General features: G+C 41.4%; 1 protein-coding gene across 5 annotated transcripts in view; it reads right to left on the reverse strand.

Moving 5' to 3' along the window:
* Positions 1-348: 348 nt before the first annotated feature.
* ccdc88c (coiled-coil domain containing 88C) overlaps positions 349-21,255 on the reverse strand; it is an 81,852-nt gene continuing 60,945 nt past the window's right edge. The window contains exons 24-32 of one of the 5 annotated variants that reach the window (XM_068338029.1): positions 20,803-20,948; positions 20,454-20,543; positions 20,007-20,311; positions 14,408-14,491; positions 10,764-10,874; positions 10,554-10,688; positions 6,467-6,705; positions 4,044-4,858; positions 349-446 (exon numbers count right to left, since the gene is read on the reverse strand). In XM_068338029.1, coding sequence (XP_068194130.1) covers positions 4,091-4,858; positions 6,467-6,705; positions 10,554-10,688; positions 10,764-10,874; positions 14,408-14,491; positions 20,007-20,311; positions 20,454-20,543; positions 20,803-20,948 — 1,878 coding nt within the window. In that variant the 3' untranslated portion in view covers positions 349-446; positions 4,044-4,090. Of the gene's footprint in view, positions 4,859-6,466; positions 6,706-10,553; positions 10,689-10,763; positions 10,875-14,407; positions 14,492-16,266; positions 16,645-20,006; positions 20,312-20,453; positions 20,544-20,802; positions 20,949-21,255 lie in introns of those variants that run through there. The other 4 variants (XM_068338030.1, XM_068338028.1, XR_011038503.1 and 1 more) reach the window with 4 other exon arrangements.

Below are 21,255 nucleotides of genomic sequence, written 5' to 3' on the forward strand. Positions count from 1 at the left end.
TTATAAAACATGTAAGTAGTTTGAATTATTAGAGATTGAAATCCAACCATAATATAAAGTTAATTAACCTAGAAGCTAACAGTGATGAAACATTTATTTCCTTTGATAATCAAAATATTTACATCAAACTGGAGCTACAATATTCTAATGTTTTTACGCATCAAATATCTAAAGAATCTTTTTAGCTTTTCTCCCACTATCAGGGTTATCAGGATGCACCAGTAGACTGGGGTCAGCATCACCATAGCAACACTGTCTTCAGGGAGAAGAAAACTGAGAAGAAAGCTGAAAATGATCTGTTAATGAAGAAGTCAAATACGTAGTAAATTGGACACAGGAGTGAGAGCATCAGTTTATAAATCTTTATTAGCAAACATCTTGTGGGTCCAGTAACATCAGCCCTACTTCCTACAGTACTCACAGCACAGCACAGCAGCCAGAGAGACCTAAAGTGAATAAGAGTTAAGTTATTCCAGTTACAGCAGGAAGTGTCATTGACGTTAATTCTGTCATCTTTTGCCTTCAGTTGTCTGGTCTGCTTTACACTCATGTCTGAAAACTTTCTGTGGGCTGAACACTGGTGACCATAGCCCACAGATGAAGGAAGCATGTCGGTCCACGGAGCATGAGTCATGCTGATGGGTTTGGTGGTGAATGAAGATGAGAAAGGTGTGACTGTAGGATGACACACACACGCACGCACGCACACACAGTTCAGCTTCACAGATCTGACTGTGAACACACTCCTCAGAAAGGTGACAGCATAGTAATGACACACACAAGAGTGTCACTCCAATAAGACCAACATTTTTTCTGGAAGGACAATATATTTCTTTTCTGACATCAGCAAAGTGAAATTGACACCTCCTCCCCACACACACACACACACCCTGAGGGTCTTTAGGATCTCATAACAGAGATGAATTTAAGGCAACACACACCAACAAAAGCCAAACATCAACCTGTGACCTAATAGCTCCCACTGAAAACCTAGGGAACTAGTTTTACAGTTTAAACCTGTTTGTTGCCCAGTTCACTGAAAGTCACTTGAATCGTGTTTCTCATCAACAAATATTTTCCAGTTAAAAAAGTAGAATCTGTATGGAGGCTACAGGTGGAGTAATAAATGGACGGGTTAATGTCACAACTGGAGTGTCAAAACTTCCTCATATTCATTTTCAGTCGAGCGTGTTCAACATACCAAACAGGTTTTTGTTTCTGTCAGAATGTGGGCTCCTCGTATTTAAATCACGTCAGCTTGAATTTCAGGCAGGAAGAAAGGAAAAAGTGAAAGGTGAATTCAGTTAACATGTACAGGCAAACCTCGGTTTCCGACCACAATTCGTTCTTGAAGGCTGTTCGTATACCGAAATCCAAATATATTTTTCCCATTACAAATAATGTAAATGGTCTTATTCCGTTCCAAGACGCTAGAAAACTACCTTTTTTCAACATAATATCCATCCATTTTGGGCCGCTGTATCTGCATACTATATTTTATTTCATAATGTCATTTATATATCAAATTGTATAATAATGAAACATATCAAAGAAATGTAAACGAAAGAAGCAAACACGACAAAAAAAGAAAAAAAAAACATTGTTCAATCAATGGAACGCAAATTAAGTGAAACATGCTTGAATACAGTAAACCAAAATAAAAAGCACATTGCAGTTAAAGCATAAGAACAATAAAGATGAGAATTTTTACCTATGTAGTGGTGAGCACTTGTGTTAGGTACGATCCTGTGACGCTCTTACTTTGGGACTTCCTGTTGTACCCGGAAGTGGTTACATGTAAATATAACACGCTTTTTTTATTGAGTGCGACATGCGTAATGTGCCTGTGTTCAACTGAGTGTTCAGGTGAGCAAACGTGAACGTTGGAGAGGGAGAGGAGGATGGATGTTCTTGCGTTTGTTTCGTGTTCGACTTTCAAGACAAAAAAATTCAGAATTTTTTGTCGAATTCCGATTTGTTCGATGTCTAAAGCGTTCGAAAACCAAGGTTTGCTTGTAAATGTAAAAGGTGGAGGCGACACCTCCCCCAGAATCCTGTGAGAAGGTTTCCAGTTTCAAGAACACAGACGTTATTGGTTCACTTGAATCAGGCACAACTGAGTGGAGTGACATCATAATGGTGAATCACCATACTGTGTCCTGGGTGCAGTGACACCATCACAGTGACATCACCATATTGTGTCCCGGGTGCAGTGACAACTTCACAGTGACATCACCATATAGTGTCCTGGGTGCTGTGACACATCACGGTGACATCACCATATAGTGTCCTGGGTACAGTGGTAACAACTGTTGAATGGTAACCAGGAGCGCTGGTGGAGGAACGCATTGAAGTTCCCTCATCAGTTAGCCGTGGTAGAGGTTTAACGTAAACTCCACTGAACACAACCTATGACAATAATTATGTGAACAATTTGAATAATTTTACTAAATGTCAAAATAGTGTAATTAGTTGTGGCTCACACTAAAATGTCATCACATCCACAGACAGACATCTGAAGGAGCTTTAGGTGTCCTTGTTACCCACCATGATACACTAGTGAGATTCACCAGGGTGTGTGCGCTCACCAACAGAACCACAGATACACTTAATGTGGACGTAAATAAAAACACACAAACAGAATCCAGATCTGTATTCAGCCTCAGTGTGGAGCTAGATGACCACACACATACACACAGTGTGTCCAAATCCAGCTCCATGTTAGCAAAGCCACAACGAAGTGTGTGTGTGTGTGTGTGTGTGTGTGTGTGTGTGTGTGTGTGTGTGTGTGTGTGTGTGTGTGTGTGTGTGTGTGTGTCTGTGTGTGTGCTTGAAATCAGCGTTGGCTCACATCATGAAGATTTACAGTAAAGTGTCAGAGTGTTGCATGGTGGGAGATCTAAAGACAGCGAAAAAAGGCAGGACTTGCCTCCATCTTTGCGCTGTTTATCCGTCTTCCCATTATCGTCTCTCTCTATCATGTACTCTATCTTCAACTCCTATCATATACTGTCTCTTTCAACTTGCTTGATTTTCCCCTCTTACTTCTTCTCCAGTGTTTATTAAAACTGATTGAGGAGGACCAGAAACAATAAGGAGGTAAGCAGTGATACATTCAGTGGCTCTAGTGCTGCTGGTCGCCTGCTCTTAAGTTCAGCCGCCCACTCGGTGATGGCTACTTCTTAGTGTAAAGTTTTGTAGAATTGGTGGCTGACAGGTTAACAGAGTAACAGGTACTGTAGATTGACAGCAGTCAGAGTTCCAGCTCGTAGACTGAGCCCATCCTCAGTACTGTGTGCCACGACCACACATATACAGCCTGTCCTCCATTCAACTGCTTTGTTTGCAGTGATGCTGAATGAAACCGTGAAAAAAAACCACCTAGATTGTGTCTTCTGCCACAGCCCTCCTGTGGAATCACTGTTTACTGAATCACTTTAAACATGTTGTTAATAAAACAGCAGATAATAATTCCAAATAATTCCAGCATTTTACCAAACTCAGAGACCTTGTAGTGTTGTGGTGTTAAATCCTTGAAATTATTTGTGTGCAGCTTAAATTTCCTGGTTCATTCACCAAATACAGATTTAATGGTTTTTACATCCCGCTTCAAAACGGTGATGTACTGTAATTGTCAGTCCTCGTGTGTTTGTTTGTCCGTTTGTTTGTCCACCAAATATATTCACAACCGTTGCAGATGAAGCAAAAAGCACATTACTCGGGTGGCAAAGGGGATGAAAATGACATGATGACCTTGACATTGAGAAAATTAGGTCAAGGTCAAATTTAAACTTTTGTACACTCAAGAACCGGATAAGATAGGAAGACGAGGGAGAAGGCCAGTGTGAGTAAAAACGTAAATCAAAGCTACTGCTTTGACCTATGCAAGTAGGTCAGGGCAAAATTATGAATTCAGGGGTGTTGTGGGATGTCGCAGTCGACTACCTTGTTTCTAGTTTTTTTTGTTATCAAGGCTGCATTTGTTCAACAATTCAGTTCCCAGAGTTTGTCTGTGGGTTTGGAATCAGCTGTAGCTTACATACTTTCAGTCTTTAGACACAGCCACACACAGTGCTGTCCATTGCAGCGTTTAGACACAGCCGTATTCATACCACACAGTCTGGGGGTCGTTGCTGGGGTCAGGGGAAGCCGGCGTGCTCTTCGGCCGTTCCACAGAGCCACACCTCGATTGCTCGCTGTCCTTCTTCAAATGGGGGGAGTCATCTAGCTGCCCCTCCCTCAACACTTCCGCATAATCAGAGGGTTCATCCTGCTGTATAGCAGGCACTGCCCTTACAGGGGTTACCATGGCGATCTCGCCTCTGTGGTGGTAGGGGAAGGACGAGGAGGGACTGTTTTGGGCATCAGCCGTCCTCCGATTGTCTTTCTCCCTCTCTGTGAATCGCTCCGTTTGCAGGTTGAGAGACGACGAATGGTGAAGCGGCAGGTTAACGAAGCCGCCATCTGCGTGCTGATTGGTCGAACCACTCAGGTGAGCAGAGAAGGGCCGTTCTTTCCCATTATTGCCTCCACCTGGTCGACGAACAACCACATCAAACTGACCCTCATTTCCACGGAAACTGTGTGGTCCATTGGAGCGCAGCAAATCAGCTGAGGCCAAGCTGAAAGCCCTGCTCAGTGATTGGCCGCTCCTCTGGGTACTGGACTGGCTTGAGGCCGAGGATTGGCCTACAGGCTGGCGGGGAGAGGGCTTGACGCTCTGACCTGGCCTCTGGTTGGCTACAGTAGGTGTGACGTAGCTGGTGGGTGTCACCTGGTCTTTGCTGGATGGCGCAGACGAGGCAGGACTTCTGGTGAAATAGTCGGTCATTAAGTCCTCCCTGCTTCCTGTAGACACCTAAACAGTGAAGCAAAGAAAACGGAATTAATATTGTGGGTGAAAAGAGCTCCTTGGTGGGAAATTAATTTTTTTGCAATCAAATAGGAACTGCTCAGAACTTTGATGTTAAAATAAGTTCTGAGGCCACACAGCACTGCATGTTAAACTGTCTCATACTTCGTATGGAGATGTGATGTGTGTTAATGTAATAGCAAAGATAATAGCATAATGCTACCTAAGCAATAAGAGGCACAGTATGCTAGTGTGATGTGTTCCATGTCATTTCAGCATTAGCAGCCTTCTGGTAGCAAACAGTGTAAAACCACTCAGCATTGAAATAAAACATGAAACCAGAATGGGATGTGGTAACTGATTAGTCAAGGCTGCAGGAAGTAGACTTGTCTCGTGTTTATCTAATTCAACTTCATCTATTTTTGATAAATGCAACAATTGCTGAAGCTGCTGCGTTCTTCCTTACCATTACTAATCCTGTCTGCTATAAAGATAAATAATACAGCTTTTGTTATTTCTGATGCTCTTGCAGATGTTCGGTTTTATGCTGAAAAGTCTGATGTTGGTCAGTTAATGTGACAGGTCACTCTTTGATGTTAGTGTGGGACTCACGGTTCATTCATTTATTACAGGAACTACACTTAATGTTATTATCAGGGCCATCAAATTAACCTTGCTCTATTTTTTTGTAATAGGAATGTGTCGATGAAGCTTCTCCCTCCCAGCATCATGAGTTACTGCGGGTGGTGACGCTCTCTGCTACAACAAGATGTCTGTTCTGGACCACAGACTGATGCTCAACAAGGTTGACTAATATCCTCACAGTGATCAGAGGTTCAGTCTGGACATGGAGTTTGACAGAATGGAATGAAACATTGATATGTAAGCAGGATTCTGAGGTTAGAAGACAAACTTTAATAAATTTGGACAATGTTTAGTACTGAAGTGTTTGTTCCTCAGCTGGGAACTATCAGACATGATCGAGCTGTGAGGACATCAGTACATTAAACTGCATTCATGTTTAGAACAGGCAGTCTGTCTCTATCTGCCTTAACATTAACTTATGGTTTATAGTTTTCAAGAAGCTGAAATCAAAAGCTGGCACCCATTATAGTATTCATGAAGTTGTGCTTTTAATCTACCATTCAATTTACGACGCAAAAAAGTCTGTCCCAGGGGAAGAGTTTTGGTTCGGAGACCAGAGTCAAGATAAAGTAGCTGAAGACAAATCTGAGCCTTGAATCCAGAAAGCCGTTGTGCTTGGTCGGTGCTGCATGAAGGGGATTTAACTCACATTTCTAGAGATTGATTCTGAATCCCATAAAAAACATTTAATCTGGTTTTTAACAAATTTCTTGGTGGGTGACTGATTCAAAATCACCTCCAAGTGGACTTAAGTATATTAGAATGTGTTCCATGAAGGTGACTCATACTGTGGCTCACTTCTTACCAACTTAGTCGGATTGTTACCAAATTCCACATTTATAGATACTCATAGGACCCCTCCAGTAATGATGTGTCCTCTCTCACTTCCTACTCAGGGACGGGTTAAACTGACCATATTAACTCCTCTATAGCTTCAAACAGAACGTCATGCATGTATGGAATCATTACCATGGGAGGTGACTGCATGTTACTCTCATGAAGAAATTCTTCCAGCGTCACCATTTCACTTCCAGGAGAAGATGGACGGGTTTTGCTCCGAACACCAGCTCCGCGCTGTGGCTGGACCCTCTGTGACATGTGGTCGTATGGAAGAGTAGAACTACGTGACAGCGCGGGCTGTGATTGGCTGAGACCCATGACATCATCACTGGACAGGCTGGTTGACCGACCCTGATGATCAGGCGTGTCTGAAAAGGATCGAGATATTTTTCAGCAATGACTACAGCGAAGTCCTGCCTGTGTTCACTGCTGCTTTGTGTCTGTTGTTTCAGGACAGATGACTGTAGTTTATCCTCTGATAAGAATAACATTATTTAGTTATATATATATATAATATATATATAATATATATAATATATATACATAATATATATATATTATATATATATATTATATATATATAGTTACACAAACATCATGCTAAATATCACTTTAAGCAGAGCTTGCTGTTAAAATGTACAGTATTTTCTGCACTATAAGGCGCACTGGATTTTAAGGTGCACCTTTAATGGATTGTTTATTTAATGATATATTTCATATATAAGGCACACCGGATTATAAGGTGCATATAATAAAGAAATTAAAATAGATTTAAAAAAACAGTGGCTGTAGATGGCCATTCTGAGCCTCATCGAGGAAACCTGATCACTTGATCACTTTGCCATCTTAGAAAGAAGTCAACACACATGGGTTTTTTCCTTAGCTGCTGAGATTTACTGACAAAAGTACTACAAAATACTGTAGTTCAAAATTATCTAAAAACATAGTCAAATTAGATTTTATTTCTATAGTTCATAGTTCATGGAGGTGAGGCACTGACATAAAAGTCAGTTCTATGAGCCAGACAAAGTGGCGTATTTGCCACTCTGTCTGGCAAAATATGCCATATTAAAAACCTGACATTAAAAACTGGTTAAATTCATTACGAGTGGACCACTCAGTTTGAACAGGGCGGATTATTTCCTGATCTGAAGTTCGAAGCAGATATTTAAGCTCCGACGTTCGTCTTCGTTCAGTAATTAAATATTGTTTCAATCGATCGGTAGTCCAGTCAGAGGTGAGGTGCAGCTATTTGCTGCTGTGTGTCCTAAACAATTTCTTAGCCAGTTTTTAATGTCAGGCTGCTAATTTACTGGCAAATGCGACGCTCTGTTTTACTCATAGAACTGACTTTAACGTCGGTGAATCTCACAGCACGTCACTGCCAGACAGAATACACAAGCCTAAATGCCCCCCCCCCCCACACACACACACCCGTAAAGTGTTGCTTCAGGTATCAACTACATTTGCAAATCAATCGCAGCACACCAGGCACCTTTGTCTAGCAGTGACTCTGCTCTTGAACTTTCTGAAAAGGTTGGAAGTTCAGCTTTGAGGGTCTTTCATTCACCTTCATGCCAGTTTCTCCGTGAGTTTCCGCAGACTAATAGAATGGACCGTGACTAGATTCCAGATTACAGCACTGACACTTGACAATGGCATTTTCTCAATGGTGGGCCGTCAGGGCCTGCAAGGCCTTCTCTGCTGGCCAAAAAATATCTGAATCACAGACTGATGTTTATTATATTTTGTCCATGAAATGGATTTGGTTGCAGATTTACTTTCAAAGCCATTTTTAAGATGGACTTTTCAAGAAAAGCTGGACATCCGTAAGAAAGGTCTTGCAACTCCGAAGCTAGCAAGCCTGTCACAACCGGGAAAAGGATTTGTCCGCCACTTTTAGTGGCAGTACACATCCAGAGTGGTCAATACAATATTTGAGAAGAGAGATGCTCTAAACTTTAGAGTCTAAAGGAACTATTTCATCACATCCTAGAGCATCATGACGACTAAGAAGACGAGTCTGTGCGCAGTGCTGATGGATTTAAAGCCCGTCTGAATGATTATGAGTTTTGTTTTTTTGCTTCACACATTTAATGGCATTTTTTGAGCATTCAGACATACTCTTTTCAATACCACAGGACAAAAAACTGGATGTACAGTTTTGTCTGGTAAGGGTAAAGGAGTTTTGTGACACAGTTGAACGAGAGAGGAGCCAATACGAGGAAATCTAGGTGGCCACTGAACGCAGCGAGGCCGTTGCGAGTGCACGGAGAGGTTCAAGCGCAAGATCCGCGTGCACCACCACCAACTCCACGGCAGGGTTCTGGACGTATTTGCCAGACACAGAACAGATTTCACGACCACGAAAAAACTGACGTTTGGCTCCCTCCTTGACAAGCAGAAGTTTCGGGAATACCAGAAAACTTTCCCACATTCAGCCTTCTCCAGCTTAATGCAGAAGCACGGAACACTTTTCGATCTGCCTCGGCTAAGAACAGAACTGACTGCAATGTATGCAATGGATGACTTTGCAGGAAAATCTCCCACTGATCTCGACTCCATCAGCAGAAAAAGTGAGAGCGTGGGGCAGCTGCACACGTTTGTGTGTTTGGCGGGGACCATCCCCATGTCCACTGCTTCTGTCGAACGAACATTTTCAGCCCTAAATCTAACAAAACTTATGCCATACGACAGGGCAGGCTTGACTCAGCATCAGGTTTAATGATGATAGAAAAGGACTCCTTGATGGAACTGAAACGCACGGATAATCTGTACGACAGAGTAATTGAAATCATGAAGAAAGAAAGGAGGATGGATTTGGTGCACAAATAAATAGAAATTTTGGTGAGTAAATTGTGGTTATATTCCTAAATTATATAGAAATTTTATGAGGTTATTATTGATTCTTTTTATGTGTGTCGCAGCTGTAGCTGCAGTAAAGGTTTTGTGGCCAAAAAATAGTTATTGAGGGTTGGATTGATTAAGAGGGAGCACTAAGGAAGGCCTAGGTGTGAAATGCACAGCCCGCCACTGCATTTTTTAGACCAATTAAGTTTAAGTGGGTTATTTCCCGTGCCACAGTGGTTGGGAAATACTGAGATAAGTCAGTCAGTCAAACTTTATTAATAGAATTGTTGAAAATTCCCTGTTTTGCTACGTTATTGTAGCCAGACACCGGTGCTCTCTGCAGGCTGCTCTGCCGTCAGACAGCAGGTCAGTGAGAGCGGGGACTTCGGCAACACCCCTTGACTACTGTTGTGAGGGTGCCCCTGGTGGCGTAGTGCAGCGTGACTGCTGGCCAGACTGCCCGCTTTTTTTCAGCGATCCAATATCCAATATGTTAATATTAATACTAATCCATATATAAGGTGCATCGGAAACACTCCCTCTACAACAAGGGTCAGAGCAGACTCTATCTGCTCAGGAGGCTGAGGTCTTCTGGAGTGCGGGGGCCACTCCGCAAGACTTTTTATGACACAGTTGTAGCCTCAGCTATTTTTCATGGGGTGGTCTGCTGGGGCAGCAGCATCACTGCGGCCGACAGGAAGAGACTGGACAGGCTGATTAGGAGGGCAGGTTCTGTCCTAGGATGCTCCCTGGACTCAGTGGAGGTGGTGGTGGAGAGGAGGATGACAGCCAAGCTGTCATCGATGATGAAGAACCACTCCCTCTACAGGGCACAGAGATCACTGGAGAGCACCTTCAGCGATAGGTTCCTTCACCCAAGATGCGTGAAGGAACGCTATCGCAAGTCCTTCCTGCCCACGACTGTCAGACTGTATAACCAGCAGTCCTCCCAGCGGACCACTCAGAGAACTCAAAGAACTCACAGAACTCAAAGAACTCACAGAACTCAAAGAACAAAACTCTGTAACTCTGGCTGAACAATGTAATCTTCAGTCTGTAGTGTATATTTTTGATGTGTGTAAATATAACTGTACTTTCTGATAATATGAAATATGTTAGTATGTTTACAATATGTGAATATGTAAATTTCATATGTTGCAAATGTTAATATGTATGTATATTATTTAAGTATTTATGTTTGACCCCCCCCCCTGCCGCCACGATCGCACAAATTTCCCCACTGTGGGACAATAAAGGTTTATTATAATTATTATTATTATTATCATTATAAGGCACACTACGGGTTTATGAGAAAATTATAGGCTTTTAGGTGTGCCTTATAGTGCAGAAAACACTGTATATTTACCTCTGCAGTTGACAGGTGAGTTGGAGCTGGAGGTGTTGTGACTGAAATCTGCCGACCCTGGGCGACATCCTATGTTGCCATGGTGACCAAACACAGAGTCAGAGGCGTTGTGTCGAGAGTCTTCATCAATCACACCTGAGATTTTTAATGCAGCATCATAAACACACTCTCTTTGTGAACACAATCCGGTGAGACGGCAACTGGTCTTACCTCTGGTCCTGCGGCCCAGGCCTTGACCCAGTTTGGAGCTGGAGTTGTTCATCTGGACTAGCGGGGAGGAAAGGTGGCTCAGAGTGGAACTCAGGGCTTTAGGACTCAGACCTGGAAGTGGAAATGAAGAGGGGTTACTTTGCCAAAGTCAAAACAACATAAACACAAGCAACCCAGATCACACAAGATGTCCTACACACTCAAAACGTACAGTGTTCATTAAACGATGGGGACAATCTGATGTATTTATTTATTTTTTCGGATATGTTAATTTAGCAGACTTCACACCTTCATCACATTTACAACAACAACATCTGAAAAATAAAGGGCTGATGGGTGGAAGCCAATAGGCTTGTGAAATTCCCATCCACCAGAATCAACAAATATCTCTCTCATTACAACATGTTGTCAGCCAAATCAGACATTAAATGTTTTCAACTAGTTCATATATCGAATTTTGACAGACATTCATACCCTTATTCACTTCAAGATGTTAGCCTTTGTCCCAGATGTAACCTACAGCATAAACATGTTTACATTCTTCCTAGGAACAGCAAGGTTTGTTAACATCATGGATATTCAAAACAAGAAGTTGACCTTGCCAGTGTTCTCCACAAGAATATAAAGATCATACTAAGCTCTTTCAGCGGACAGACAGTGTTCATCCAAGAATTAACCAGCTTGTTACAGACACTTTAACAGTTTTGCATCCTATTATATTGTCAACAGATATCAACATGCTCTTTAAAGTCTCAAACTAACCCTCCAAACAGAAATCCATGCTTTTTTGTTCATTAATCCATGTTTCTGACATTGATGATGTTGAATGGTTTTTCAACTGTTCTTTGGAATTCTTGATGTGTCCCAAAAATTGGTGTAGATCTCCCACTATTAAAGTGATTCTGTTGTACTGATCTTTGGTATAATAACAACTATTATCCATCTTAATTGCTCTTATCTCACCAACTCCACTGCACTCCTGATCATCATTGTTTTCATCTGCTCGAGAGAAAGCCCCTTTGTTTTGAAGATACTGCAGTTGTTCGTTCAGGCGTTGTCAATCAGTCCAGTCTTCTTTAGCTGTCGAGCTTTTTTAGTGATATCAGCATTCTTCTTAGTGAGATTCTCATAAATGTAGACATTTTTTCCTTTCAGTTTGAAGCCTTATTTCAGAAGACCTATTTTGTGTTTACAATTCTGGAATTTTATCAGCACTGCAGGTGGTCTCTTACCTCCAGATGGTAGTGGATAACATGTCTCAGTCTGGTCTGGATCTAGATCCCTCAGTTGAGAAATCACTTGTTGCTCCATAGTCAGTGCTGTATCAGTTGCCTTTCCTCTGGCCACAGCATGTGTGTAATTCCTCGGCTTAATTTTGATGTCGGTGATGATCACATCATTTATACAAATGTTTTGTTCCAATTCATCAATTCTTTGTTGTCCTTGTTCTAGGACAAACATTTTTCGTTCTTTTTCATCAGTGTCTTTCTGGATTCTCTTCATCTCATCCTTCATTTTTTCCATTCGGTTTCAGCTTTTCTTCCAGCTATTTGTCAGTCACTCCTGAACTTATTAAAGTCGCTCTTAAACTCATCCATAGAAGAGACTATCCGGTCTAGAGCTTCTGTCATATTTTTATTAGTGCTGTCAGGCGATTAAAAAATTAATCTAATTAATTACAGGATTTGTAATTAATTAATCTAATTAATCGCATTTTTAATCCCATACCTGCTAAAGGCCCCCAAATAAAGAATTTGAATTCTAAGACATTACAAAATTGTAATGCATGACTAATCAATAGAATGCACCAAGAAGAGAAGATTTGAAATCTACATTTTATTGGTTAAGTGTGCTTTATGAATGAAATTCAAAAAAAAAAAGGCCAAGCACATCAGCAAACCAATTAGGCCAGGTGCATTTGTCAAAAATGCAATTCAAATACAGTTAAATAAAGTAAATAAAATTCAGAAATGAAATAAGGCTGAGTCTCAAATAGGCACATAAGCAGACTGTCAATCAAAATGAATACTATAACTATATATATAACTATACTATTATATTGAATCAATAGAGCAATTCAAAATGAATAGAGTAACATGACTCTAAATAAGGCAACTAAATAGCAAAATGCCAAGATGCATTTAAATGATAGGTTAGCCTGGAGCTACTTCGGTGATATGAAAATTCTTTTACAAAAGGTACAAATATGGATGGATTTATATAGCGCTTTTCTGGACACTCAAAGACGCTTTACATAGATCCATTATTCATTCACTCCTCATTCATACTTGGTGATGTTAAGCTACGTGTGTGGCCACAGCTGCCCTGGGGCAGACTGAGGGAGGCATCTACAACGCAGATTGGCAGCGCAGAATCACTGCGTTTTTGTTGATAGTCCCGTCTTTGTTTTTTTTATAAATGAACTTTCCGCCCAAAGGTCCGAGTGTGCTTGCCTCGCTCTCCTGTGTCGCGTCCATCTCTGTTGTCAGTCACCCTGCTTTTGACTAGTGGCGCAGGTACAAAGTGATGTCACTGCAGCCTAAAGGTCCCTCAATGGGCCAAAATTAAAATGCTTGCGCATTGACTTGCCACTCACGATTAATTGCGTTAATTTCTATAGCGTGTTAATTTGCAGTGTACTTAATTAATTTAATTAACGCGTTAAAAGTGACAGCCCTAATTTTTATTGTCGTACTCCTCCGATTTCCCTTCTCCTCTCATCATTTTGCAGGTAATCAGTGAGAGTCAGTCTGAGTATGAGTTAGACAGAAATAGGAAATCTCAAGGAAAACAATTTATATGGTTGCATATATCAGGCTGTGGGTAGCAAACTGTTAAAACACTAATAATCAAGACATGTTAACTCTAGTAAAGGGAAATCTCTCCTAGTAGGGAGCTGCAAGGCATGTTAAGCTGGGACTTAAACTTGCTAAGATAATTCAAATCTATTATGGGTCTGTAGTCCCAAAAGTCCACTACTGGCTGGTCTGACTCTGAGATTCATGAAACCTGAACCGTGTTTTTAAACAATGAACTCACAGGAGTGCTTCTGTTTCTTCCTGTGACCAGGACACTGACCACAGCTCTTTGGTTCATGATTTCATTGACTGGTGTGAGAGCTCATCCTTGACTATGAAGGCATGGAAAACCAAAGAACCTATAAGGGATTTTCTGGCAGACGCCTCCAAAAACCAATCCTTTTTTTATCCACTGAAATGTAAAATGGCTGTTGAAAATGTACAGCAAATTCAATATCTGAGTGAAATTACAGACAACAAATTTACCTTTGAAGCCAACACAGATCCAATTTCACCAGCAGTTCTGTTTTTAATTAATTGTATATATGTGTGATTACCGGTCATTTTGAAATAATGAAAATTTGATTCATGCTTTATGGAGTCTGCTTTAACTTCTGCTTTATCTGAAGTTTTAGTCTCTCACTTTAAAAATAAGCGCCTTCTAAACAGCAACGTTACAATATGCGGAAAAATCTTGTTTTTGCGTTTTCTGCAGGCTGTGAAACAAATTACCTATACGGAAGTTGTCTGTGAAAACCACACTTTAAATCCACTTTGCCTTCAGTCTTAATCAATGCTGTAACATTTGTATTGAACAGCTTCATCACTGTCAGTCGGGTATATTACCTTGTCCGTCTTCTCCACTGATGCTCTCATTGCTTCCTCCGGGGGTGCTGCTGCGATTAATACCCCAACTCCTGTCGGTCAACCCTGCAGACCAATCAGAATGCTGTAAAGTACCATTCTGGAGTTGTGTGTCACAGCATGACATAGAGACTTAAGTGGTGAAAAACAGAATGACCAGAAAGCAAAGCAAAACATGAGGTCATTGGTTCAGGCATGCTGGAAGCTTGCAAATCATTGTGATATCAGTAACTGCATCTAATTCTATTCGAACAGTCTGATCAGACACGTGTCATCGGGTTCAGACACCAGGGGTCACAGACATTTCAAAAGGATGCAGCTACCTCTGTAGGTCTCATAACACATCACAATTACTCATCTAAACATCTGCATCAAACACTAAAACCCTGAGACTCTGTTTCAGCATTAAAGCACTCTACGTTTTTAAATGTTGGTGGTAGAAAACTAGAAAAAAAAAGCACATGTGAAACACATAATCTAGTAGTCATCTCTTTAAACCAGGACAGTGATGACAGTGATAAATCTTCTACTTGTCAGTTTCTTATGCTAACAAAAAGAACATTTGGAATAAATAGTTCCAGAGACTTCTAGAGGATGGTCCACTGCAGACGTCCTCCAAAACAAAAACTTTTACAGTTTCCTTTACACAGACAAAAGACATGCTGAGGAGACCGTGGGTAGCCAGTGGTCGGTGCAGAGATGCCTGTCTGACACGCAGCAACAACAGGTTATTATTAACATGACTAGAGTTGCAGAAATCTAACTGAAAATGCTCTACTGACTCGTGTTCAACCAACAATATACAGCATAAGTGTCACAAAATGTTTCTGGACTGTACATTCAGAGAGCGTACACCATAGCAGATGTCAACAAAGTTAGTTTTTAAAACCACATTCAACCTGAGAAAACACAGAGAGGAAAAGGTTTCCTTTCTCAAAGTCAAACATCAGCAATAAAATGATGATTCAGGTGGAGAAGGACGATGTTCCTCAGTGACGTGTTCTTTCTCTGGTTTAAAGTGAAACCTAATAATAACCACATGAGAGGAGGATGCTATAGCACAGCGTGACACAGTGGGATTTTCCTCTTCCATCATCAGATCTGACCTGAATTAAAATATTTCTTAGTTTAGAAGGGTGTGATTAAGTCACTGAAACGTTTATCTGGATGTAACAACTATAATGGAGTGTATCAGTAGCAAGAGTGATTTGATACACAAAACATCAGTTACAACTACGCTAACACTCAATTACATTAGCATGTACAGTATAGGTGACTGCTTTTAAAAGATCTCTCTCTCTCTCTCTCTCTCTTTCTCTCTCTCTCTCTTTCTCTCTCTCTCTCTCTCTCTCTATCATGATATAGCAAAGTTTCTTTTAAAACAGACTGTTTTCCTGATGTTGCATCTTTATTACAATCTTTCAGTGCAGCTTAAAAATTGCTGACATTAGCATAAAACATTGGCGTTTAAAGCAGCGTCTGGCTGAAAAACCCTTCAGGCAGAGGATGGATAACCTCCGGGTTAAAGCAAAGTTGCTCTGTGCCATGTTAGCAGTAGAACGCTGGCTGTGAAACAACAGATCTACCACCTCACAGCTCAGAGACTGAAGAGATCTGCTTCTCGTACAGGAAGCAGGGCTCACAGACACAAACGCACCAGATTACAGACATCAGGCAGACTTCAAGGGAGGAGGCAGCTCACACACACACATACAGTATGTGTTACCAAGGTACTAATCAAAAACTCTTCAAGGGCTGGCACATGTAGCAGACAAGCCTGGCATGCTACGAAACATGAAGTCACACTCACACACACATGAACCTCTGCACACACTACTTACTAGTGATACTGGCTGGCTCTCAACAGCAATGCACACCTGTTACTGTGTCTTTATGTCTTTAGGAGATCTGTGCATTTTGTGCCTGTGCGATTTTGTGTCAGTACTGAGATCTGATGATTAGTGTTGATGGAGAATGTAGACATCTTAATAAGGATGATGATGTTTGGGAGAAACAAATGATGAAGGGCAGCTTTTAGAACACTCCATTGGCTGACATTGGTTGGCCAGCGTCGGCTTCAGCTGTGATGTCAGTGGAAGACCAGAATCGCAGTCGTCTGGTGAGAGAGAGGGAGGGACGAGAGGCAGAGGGAGAGCTGGGGGGGGGCTTGTCCTGACTTTTACTGCGACGGAAATAGAAGCGTTTTGGGATGGGAGGAGCTGAGATGGAAAGAATGGAGAAACACAGGAGGGAGAGATGGAGAAATATCAAGAAAATTATGAAACAATGACGATGAGTTAAATAAAGAACCTATCAAGAACCATTAAGGTGAAGAAGTCATTCAGTATGTGACTGACAGGATTGTAAAATGACAAATACCATGCAGAAAAAAAATCTTTCAATAAACCAAGAAAACCAAATTTTATTAACAGGTAACACTCATGCATTAGACTCAAATGATAACGATTAAAGTTCACTGCAGAGGAAGTGAGAACAGTGGAGACAACTCAGACGTGTTTTTGCAGAGAAGACATGTTCCTCCCCCAGTAACTGATTTCTATTCTTCTTTCAACTTATCTCCTAAGAGGACACAACGTCACCCGCATCTGTGGGATTGATTTTAAAAGCAGAGAGACAACCAGTAAAAAAAGATGAACCAGAGTAATAAAAGCATAAACACAGTTGGAGCCAAGCATTGGAACCCAGTGGTATCGCTATAACAGAACGGTGAACTGCAGTATCACGACAGGATGCTCATCTCTGGGGTCTCTGGGTGCAGCCACACGATGTCTGAACAGAGGAGTCATCTTGTCTCAGGGTCATAAAAATGTCTGAGATGAGTCACGTTTTAACCTTTGAACTCATACTCCACAATGTACAAGTCAGGTGATAAATTCTAAACAGAATGCCTCTCCACCACTATGAAGCACAGAGAAGGGTGAAATATGATTGTGTGGAGTGTATTCTGCTTACAGTGTTGACCAGCTGATGTGATCCTGAGACAGCAGATAACACAGTCCTGACCTGTTGGTAATGCCTGTGCCCGGTCTTAAATCCAGACAACATACGGGTCCATATAGGTTTCAAACCCATCTTCACTGGCAGAAAATATGTGGCCACTGACCTGCTGTATGAAGCAGTCAGAGAATAATGAACAACATTAATGAAGCATGTTTGTTTTCTGAGGAACGAGAAGTAAAATCAGATAAACTTAATCTCACTCTGAGGAAGCAAAAGTGACTATTGAATCACATAAACTTGGTCAAATGTTTGTGATTTTCCTCCTGCAAAATATTATTTCTCATGGTAACAATCACCTGGATCCTGAATCTAAATTCATGTGTCCATTCATGTGTCCATCTGATAGAATAAATTAATTTCTCTAGGATAATCTAACAACAATAATCTAATCTAATAATAATAATCTCCAATTTAAAGACTCACACCCTGGTGAACATTTGACATCAACTCTAGTGGTGTCTCCAGATTCATCAGCAGGATGGCTGCTTTAGCCCCTAATGCTGGGGGATCACTGCAGGTGACGTCATTCATTCATTCATCTTCTTGAAGACAAAATGACCATGATGATCTCGTGTTCTACCATACGTTAGAATCTAGCTCACAGGTTATCCTAGAGCCTTTCCCAACTACCTACTGTAATACTTGTGGATTCCATCCCCTCTGAATCATGGTGATTATCAGGCCTGTTAAACACAGGGAGGTGTCGTAAGCCCTTCTCGTCCTCCAGAGTTAAATAATAGAAATTATTCAAGTAGTCAGTGGAATTGCTTTTCAGTACATTGCCCTGTTGCTTTGGCACAGAAATATTTGTCTGTTGCTGCAAACCGATGGCAGCAATCTGGGAATACACTCTTATTGCTCACTTATTCTACAAGCCTGCTAGCATTCCATTCAGCTCTCCAGCTGCCCTAAGTGACTGATTGTATTTTTGTAAATCTGTAAATTCGACCATGAGAATTGACATTACAAACTCATAAGTTGTCTTACTACACAGTCATGATGTCTGGTCCCAGACATCATGACCAGCTTTTTTTAGAGGAGCTCTAGAAACCATAAAAAGTGATGCATTTTTGTCATATTTCAGTCTGTATAAAAACAGGAATTCTGGTGATAATAGAAACTTTCTCATTAGCTGTGAGCCTTATAGTGTCTGTAGTAAAACCAGCCGTTACTTTAGATATCACTTGACTCTATAGTCACAAGACTAAACCTTCGTGAGTAGTAAATACAGTACCTTGTGTAAGACTAAACTATTCATGATCTGCACATCTTGTTTCACAACAACAATAGCATTGCAACCGTAAAGTAATTTGTATGGTCTGTTTCAGGCATTCTTTTGTGTGAGGTTTCCATAGCTGGATAAATGTATACATACATAGAATAGTACAGTGACTAGTGAAGTCTGACAAGGAAGCACAAAAATACATTATGTGATGTTGGTAATTCAGCTACAGCAGCAGAGGCTGGTAAGTGTTGAATGGTGGCTGCAGAAAAAGAGGAATAGGACCTGCGGAGCCCGACAGTCAGTTGTTTTAGTGGTGATCACAGCCCCCTCCAGAAGAGTATGCAAGGTGGTGCAAATGATCCACATCATTCTTTTAGGCCCCGTCCACATGGTGCTGGGTCTTTTTGATAACGCAACTTTTTTGTTGCGCTTACGCCTTCCATTCACACGACAACACAGATATCCGCGACAAAAACGCAACTTTTAGAAAATGCTGGCCCAGGGCCAGCGTTTGGCGTGTGTTGCCGCGTGGATGCTGTATCCACAACTTTTTCTATCCAGGGGGCGTGTCCCTGCAACGAAAACCGCTGTGACGTTATGCATGTGACCCATTTCTACATGTACACACAGAGTGGACGGAGCTAAAACCGGCTATTTTCTGACGTATGACGCCTTGTTAAACATGCTGACAGTTGAATATTTGTTAGTCTATTTTTCTTTATGAGTGATAAAGTTATATAGTCATATAGTTATATAGTTATATAAGTATATATTTATTTATTCATTCTTTTATTCACTTTCCTCGCCTAAGACGCCGACGCCAGTTCTGGGTCAGACCAGGACGCTCTGCCTGCTGGTGGGAAAACTGTGATGGAGGTCGTCCTCCGGGAGGACGTGAATTTCCACACGTCCCGGTCCTCTCCTGTCTTTCTTTGAGTTGTTCTGCTTGTAAAGGTGTTGATCAACGCATTTATGTTGTTACCTATTTATGTGGAAATGTGTGGATGGAAATTTTTTTGAAAACGCTGTCGTGTGGACGCAAATATGCGGAGTGAAAAAAGTTGCATTTTCAAATACATCCGGCACGGTGTGCCTCAGTGTTATGGTTCTTGATTTGTGTTTGATATTCGATGAATATTCAGCTCTTCATAAAAACACTCTCAGGTCGCCCACAAGCACAAACCTAAGATTTACCCTCTGAGCTGTGGAGATGACTGTCACACATACATCTGATGAACTAGTGAACCTTTGACTGGATGAAAGTGCGTGTGTGTGTGTGTGTGTGTGTGTGCATGTGTGTGTGTGTGTGTGTGTGTGTGTGTGTGTGTGCGTTACCTCTGCTGATGGGTGGAAGTGTTGGACTCTGAGGCCCCAAGCTTGGCCTGGCGATGTGGTTGTTATGGTTACTGCGGGCATGACAGTTGTCCAGGGTGTCGCTTGCTGTCCGCTGGGGGAGTGGAGGTGGGGTTTCAGGGGGGAGGAGGGGAGGTGGGGCAGGCAGTGGGATGTCTGGGACGCTCTTGACTCGTTCTTTCTCTTTGGCTCCTTCCTTGTCTCGGTCGCTCCCTCGCTCCCTGCTGCTCTCCTTTCGGGGTTTGATCAATTTGGCTAAAGCTTTGGCTCCAGACCACTGACTCCTCCTGACAGCGCAAAACAAAACTGATATCATCAGCTTAAAGCAACTAAAGTGTTTTAAGCAGTTACTGCAGCAGTATGACGTTAAACACTGCTGACACATATTTCCAGTGTAAAAAAAAAGAAACGGGCTGACAAAAACATTACTTTTTAGGTGTGGGGTCGTAGAACTTGTACTGATCCATAATCTTCTCCTCTAGTTTTTCTTTTTGACGGCGAAGAGCATTCAGCTTATCACTGAAACAAAGACAGACATTATTGTAAGTAATTGTTCTATTTCTTTCTTCTTTGCATCAGTAGTTTATAAATTAGTGGTTGAAGCACAGCTTCTATGGAGCTGATTTAAAATGTAAATTCATTTTGATTACATTAATTTAAAAAAAATCCTATTCATATTATTTAACATTAATTATGAAGTAAAAGAAAATTATTATTTCCATTTTTGAAAACTTGATCTCAAGCCCAGTAAAATGCTGTGCAGTGTTGGTTTGGTTACATGTAGAGTTTCTGCTCCTGGTGATAAAGCTCTTTGCTCTCCATGCTCCTCTCCAACAGCGTGTGGTTCTGCTGACTAAGCAGGTTGATCTGACTCAGGAGGTGGTGGTTCTCCTCCTCCAGGTTCCCCTTCAACCGACTCAACAGCTAAACACACACAAACACACACACACACACACACACACACACACACACACACACACACACACACACACACACACACACACACACACACACACACATAAACATTCACAGGAGTGAAGTCAGGAGGTATCTGATGCAACAGATTGTTCTCCAAAGGTAAAATACTTTTATGTCAAACACAAAGCAATGTAATATTCATTCATGTAATAACTTGTCACCAGTAGCACACTCTTAAGTAAATATCGACACTGATAAGAAATGTGGCAGCCACCTCGCTGATGGTTTGAACTGTAAACCAGCATAACAACAG

Source organism: Antennarius striatus, chromosome 17 (genome assembly GCF_040054535.1).
Source record: "Antennarius striatus isolate MH-2024 chromosome 17, ASM4005453v1, whole genome shotgun sequence".
NCBI classification, from domain to species: domain Eukaryota; kingdom Metazoa; phylum Chordata; class Actinopteri; order Lophiiformes; family Antennariidae; genus Antennarius; species Antennarius striatus.